This window comes from Peromyscus californicus, unplaced genomic scaffold (genome assembly GCF_007827085.1).
Source record: "Peromyscus californicus insignis strain IS unplaced genomic scaffold, ASM782708v3 Scaffold_10__1_contigs__length_136768540, whole genome shotgun sequence".
Lineage (NCBI taxonomy): Eukaryota > Metazoa > Chordata > Mammalia > Rodentia > Cricetidae > Peromyscus > Peromyscus californicus.
In genome coordinates, this window is record NW_026294391.1 from 130,241,532 (window position 1) to 130,247,929 (window position 6,398).

The window sequence follows — 6,398 nt, forward strand, 5'->3', positions numbered from 1 at the left end:
GGTAGATCAGCCTTTTCTTACATCTCGCTGCTAACACAGGTCCTTTCACAGAGCAGGTGCTCGCCCTGTGAAGGTTTGGGGAAGAGACTGCATTCACCTTACTTTAGGTTTCATTTTCACTAGTTAACCAAAATAGGAGACTAAAACTAGTAAGACAATCAAGAATAATTTTATTTCATTTTTTTCATGAAAATGACAAGTTCTTTCCCATTGCCTGGGTAATTCCAATTAGAATGCCACAGTATCTTGAGACATATCACAAATAAGATATGTCATTCTCAACTGTTTACAAAATGATAAAACTCTCCTAAAGTGGATCAACAACAATAGGTCCATTACAAATTACATTCATATACTGAAAACATCTCCAGCTAATGAACCTTGCAGTAAAAGTATCAACATTTTGAAATACCAAGAATGCCCAAGTCACCCAGTGAGAACAGGAAGAAAATGGTTCACACCCTCCTCCCACCAGCACTCCAATGAGGGTACACTCCTTAGATCTCTGACTATGCCTGACCTGATGTTGGTTGAAAACTGCCAGTGAACTAGAATGTGTGGTGGTCAGGGCAGTGGTATTATTTGTTGGGCGACTCTGGCCTACGTTCTCTCTATCTCATCTCTCAAGGCCTCTGCATGACTGAAGGGGTAGGATCTGGGATCCTGCTTAACAACGCTGGCAAAAAACCTCAGCACTTTCATCTTGGTGGTTTCGGCATGAGCCCTTGGGCCCCACAAGAACTCATGACTTGGAGGATCGCTGTCTGGCACCTGCCTGTACTCCAGGTACCCTTCCTGCACAAAATGCTCAGTGATGAGTCTCCTTGGCTCCCCATAAATGAAATGCTCCCTCCTGGCATAGAGCCCCATGTTATTCAATATTTGCCACAACACCTCCTCACTGACACAGTTGTCCTTTATGAAGATGATGCACAACATGACTATTACCAGGCCTGTTTTGGGTATGCCTGGGAAACCATGCTGCATCCCATCATAGGTGATCCCTAGAGCATAGACAAGAGAGTAGGAGTGGACACGGGGGTTCCTTTCTATTATGTCAAGGCCAAACATCAGTCTCATGCAGTCAGAGGCCTTAGTGAAGATCACAGGGTACTGTGCCTCATAATCTCTGACGACCATATGCAGAATTTCTGCCCTAGTTGTCAGTTGCTTCCTCCTGTACTTGAGGAGCAGGAAGAGAACCAAATCAACTACCTTTCTATTGAGTGCATCCTGCGGGGGGGGGGGGGGGGGGGGGGGGGGGACGGACTCGGGGTGAGCCACTTCCTTAGCTTGGTTGTGAGAGGCCTCAGCAGGTGGTGCCCCTGCAATGGAGCCCATGGTAGTGGGAGGAGAGGAAGCTCTCTGAGCACTCTGGAGAGAACTGAGCGTTCTTCCAACAGACGCAGCCCCTGAGATGGTGGCATTGGCCTCTGCCTCCCCCACCTCAGCTATGGGGACCTGGGCACACTCCAGGCCCCTTGCCTCCCTGTGGGACCGAGTGCTGTCAGGAAGGTTGAAGCTCTGGCTGTTCTCAGTAGGATCCATGCTGAGTGTCCTTAGGAACACAGGCAGGACGCGGTGCAGATCACACACAGAGATGAAGACTCACAGGCCTGGGTGAGACAGAGAGAGGGTGAGTGGACTCTGACAGCTATTCTTGGGCATAGCTCTCAAAAAGCGCCTGTCAGAGGATTTTGCCTGGGGAGTGCTCTGTGGCCAAAGGACTCTGGTAGTGCATGTGCCACTGAGAGGCTCAAAGAAGGAGAGGCCCGGCTCCCCGGGTGTATGCCTCTTCTTGTGTGAGGTAAAGTCTCAGAACAAGTTTCTGTGTCTCTGAGAGGTTCCAGAAGACAGTGAGGGCACCTCACACCTCCTGGCACCTGTTCAGGAGGCACTGAAAGAGCTAGCTCAGTTCAGTGTGGTTCATTTGGGCTAGAACAGTACAGCAGCCCAATTCTCACCTCGATGAAGGGCTAGTTCGAAGAGCTTCCCTTCTCCTGCCTCCCCCACCTCAGCTATGGGGACCTGGGCACCCTCCAGGCCCCTTGCCTCCCTATGGGACCGAGTGCTGTCAGGAAGGTTGAAGCTCTGGATCCCTGGGTCCAAGGTCTTTAAGGCAGGAGACTATTTCTGTGAGAAAGAAAGAATAGGAGAGGGGAAGGAATCCACCCAAAGTGCCTCCGTTTTCCCACAGCCCTCAGGAAGGCAGGTAGGTAGCCAGGTCTCTGCTTTTGGCTGATGGGACTCTCTCAACTCTCACCAGGAATCCTCACAGACCCCAGCCTCCTTCTGAAGACCCAGGTTAAGGTGCTCTTAGCAGGCCCTTCAGTTCCCTTAGACTACTGCCTGGAATCAGGGCAGGGGACTCAGCCCTGCAGCCCTGCCCTGGAACGTTTGTGACACAGTGCTTCAGGGAAGTCTTTTGTGGGGCAGCTGTCTTGTGCTCTGGAATGGAGTCTCCTTCACTCACCCCCTGGGATCCTTTCCTGGAACTTCCCAGGTGTCTACTTAACCAAGAACTGTGCTCAAAGTCTCCCACTCTGGTGAAGTTCCACACCTGGCAGTCCTGTAACCTCTCAGCAGACAGGAGACAGTGGCACACCCCATCAACCCCTGTAGGGGAACTGCAGTGTTGGCCACGTGTCCTGGGTATTGAGAGCCGCTGGTAGCGAAAGTCCATGAGAGTATACAGCAGTGACTAAAAATAGAGTTCAGAAAGTCAACCTATCAGAACTAAGGGTTCTGTTAGAGGAAACCATCACACAAGGCGTTATGGAATAACTGCCTTTTGAATGAACTGGCTGTCTCTTGTTGTAACTTCTTGTGCAATAACAGCTATGATTCTCCCCATCCATTTACCGTGCATCTCCATGTTACGTGTACATGTAATCTCACGATCGCATCTCAATCTTGGGCACAACTTTCCCTGTACATTTGGGGTGATTGGATAACTGTCCCCAGCTGTGTTTACTTTTCATTAACATATATCTGGCCAGGGCCACTCTCCAAACAAAAGTATTTCAGCAAAGATACTTTTTTCCAAGGACAAATGCAGAGAAATAAACATTAGCTCATCTCACCCACAGATAGAGAAAAGGACCACTAACAATTAAATCCTCAACTCCTTACCCTCACCCGGGTTATTTACACAAGACCCTAACTTAAGAGATTTCCTGCTCACATTCCTGGGATGATGTTTTAGCCATTTGCTAGATACTGAGTTAAGGCAGTTACTTCCCACTGACCCAAGGAGACTGCCTACAAGGCCAGACAGGCAATAGGTGCCAAGCTTCTTTCTTGTGCAAATTAAGTTTTTATTCCTCCTCAGCCAGGTGCTATTCCTAGATTTTCTCCTCAGCAATTACTCTGAGTGAAAGTGCTTTTACTAACCAAATACTACATGCTCTGACAGAGGTTGCTTAGCCACCTAGCATATGTCCCCCTCCCTATCAGAAAGCAGCTGCAGCCGGGATGAGCAGGAAAAGTGGCGCCGCCAAAGAGAGTTTACTTTCTTGTTTGACTTTCTTTCCTATTGACCCCTAACATTCTACCTAGCCATTTCTAGATGATAGTTTGAGCACATAAATTCCCTAATTCGTCTTAGCCTTTAGTTGACCCTACCAGAGAACTCCCCTTTAGTCACTCCCCTTTTGGGTTGTAATTGGAAGCTGACAATTAATTGCTTTATGTGTGGATTCTTATCACCTCTCTCTGCGACCCTGAAAACTTCAAGTCTCGCATTGCTTTACCAAAGAATTACTGTGTGGGTATATATACTGGTTCTCTGAGAGCACTGGGAGGATTGATGGAAATGAACAAAGATGAGGACGGAGATGGAAAGAACTAGGTAGAATGATGAGAGAACAGCAGAAGGGATGAAGAGCAGAAGGGACTGAGAGGAACTAAGTATGAGAGCAGAAAAGAAACTGTGTAGATAGAATTGACTTAGCAGAATAAAGTGAATGGACTAAAGAACTCAGTGTGCTTAGATTCATTGAATATCTCTCAGATTAGAATCCTCAGCTGGTTGTTAGACTCTTTCACGGACCCTGGGAGCAGACAATATAGGTTGGACCTATTATTGTTTGCGTTACCTGGGCTCATCTCTCCTGAGATAGGAGTTCCCTAAGCCCACCTGAAGTGCATCTTTGCCCTCCTTCTTGAGACACCTGCTTCCCACCAGGGCCTTCTCCACAAAGACTCTCACATGCTTTCCTGGGGTAGCTGAAGTAAGTAAAGCCCTTGGTGTCCCTGAGCACTGACTCTGGGTCATACTCAGACTGTGCAAACCTTTTGCTCTTTGCTACAGATTCAGTCCTCAGGGGAGGTCCACACCCTGCAGAATCCTTCTGCTCTCCAGACCTGGCTGCCAATGCTGATCTGATATCAACCCTAGGAACAAGGTCATCACTCCCGAAAGAGGTCTCAACCCAAGTCATGCAGCCCAAGGAAGCCAGGCACGGCAGCCCCCCACTCAGGGATCCCCAGGCATCAGAACAGGTGCACACATGCTTTATGCAGTCTTCTGTTTGGGGAACGGGGCCCTCTTTGCATGTTCATTTCTGACCATGACAGCTTACCTGGATTCCTGATGGAAAATGGACGCCTCCTCTGGCAAGCATGCCTGCTCCCCTCTGGGCTGTGGTGGTACCCCACGGTGTACAGGCTCACCTTCCTGAGAGAGGAGACAGAAGCGAAGATGTATTGACTCTGGATATGCCAGGGCCTGGGCTTTTCAAGACTGGCAAAGGGGGCAGGTCCCTGCGTTTCCTCACACAGTCTGAAGTTTTCCTTCCTCTTCATTACTCACAACATCCTTCCTGACTCTCTCAGATCCATCTTTCAGGTCTAAGCCACCTCTGAGCCCCCACCTTATCACCTCAACCCCAAGTCAGACATGACACCTTTGGTCCACATCCGATCCCCATAACTAGTCTGCGCTGAGGGCAAGGGCTGCTTTTGTATGTCTTGTATCAGAGGTCTTATTGTTTCCTCCTTGGTGGCCCTGGATCCTTACCACTACCTATCTGAGGCCTTACATCCAGGACAAATCTGCATCCTCATGTAATAGAGGCCGAAGGAAAAGTGCAATGAGTCAGTTTGGCTCCCTGCCCACACGTGTTCTGAAGGACAAGGATGCCATGTGTACATTTGGGCCATACATGGGGCCAGGCTGTACTAATTGGGAACACTCCATCTTAAAAACCGTCTCTTTATTCCACCTTGTGCTGTCACCTTGTCTCTGATAGCCTGGCCTTCCCCTCCAGGATTTTTTTTTTTTAATGTAGAACGGTGAGGAAGGGGCTCATCCCTGCAAGTGGGCACTCAGGCAAGCTCTAAGGAGCAGGAACCTCAGAATGTGGTTCTAAGACTCTCAAGACCCAGGAAGTAGATATGGAAGCCTGAGCAGGGGCTAATCCTCCAAGTCAGCCTTGGTTTGTTTCTTCCACTGCCAAAAGAACACAATATAGCTTGATTATCCCAGCCTATCTTTCTGTCTGGAATCTGGCACTGAGCCCTTCCTCTTTCTGAAACCCTAAAATGGCTCCACTCCCAAGTACTAGGTGAGGGTGGCGAATAGGCTCATTCCTCCAAGTACACACCAGTTGAAACACCATTCGGGTACCTTCTAGACGGAATGGGGCTTCTGCAGTCTTCTCCTCTCTCGGGTCCCACACACATCCTGAATGCAAAGTCACCATCAGGTCAGGGATAACCTGACCTCTAAAAATCGCTCCTCTATATTTGTCTACAGTGACCACGGGGCAACAGGCTGATTCCAGCATCTGGGGCCCTGTTTGGTACAGAGGTATATCCAGAATATTGGGGGACCCTCTCTCTGGAGTATGTCGCATCCTGGGTCTCTGTTTGGTACAGTGTTCACCGCAGAAGTATAGCCAGAACATTGGGCGACCCTCTCTCTGGAGTGTGTCTTCACCTGTCCACTCTCAGGTCCTTCACCCTGGAGTTGATGTTAGCCATAGTCTGGGACCTTTGAAATTGGGTCCCAGAAAGGCATTCATGCCAACTAGCAGGGGCCACTTGGTGACAAGCTAAGCAAAGTGTCAATACTATATAATTTGAAAAGTCTTTACCCCTAAAAGGGAGTTTGAAAACCCTAACACCTCTCACCTTGACTCAGAAAGTGTGGCATCACTGTCTCCCTTCCAGGCACGTCACAAAAAAATGGTTCCGAACCCCCATCCCCCTGTGTCCTGGGATGTAGGAAGAGGTACATCACAAACTGGCTCTGAGCCTCCCTAGGTCCCCGGATGCAGGAAGAACAGCCTGGCAGTCTCGCTTCAGGAACCTCGCAAAATGGCTCTGAGCCCCCAAAGTCCCCGGATGTGGGTGCCGCTGCCAAAGCCTGAGGCGACTTATTCCCACAATCACTC

General features: G+C 49.2%; 1 protein-coding gene across 1 annotated transcript; it reads right to left on the reverse strand.

The window, feature by feature from the left end:
- Positions 1–600: 600 nt before the first annotated feature.
- Positions 601–1,548, reverse strand: LOC128116301 (melanoma-associated antigen 10-like). Its single transcript, XM_052747484.1, has one exon. It carries the CDS (start codon positions 1,546–1,548, stop codon positions 601–603), a length of 948 nt encoding a protein of 315 aa, XP_052603444.1.
- Positions 1,549–6,398: the final 4,850 nt, after the last annotated feature.

Coding starts and splice junctions, on each gene's coding strand:
- LOC128116301 (XM_052747484.1), bottom strand. CDS start 1,548: ATGGATCCTACTGAGAACAGCCAGAGCTTCAACCTTCCTGACAGCACT.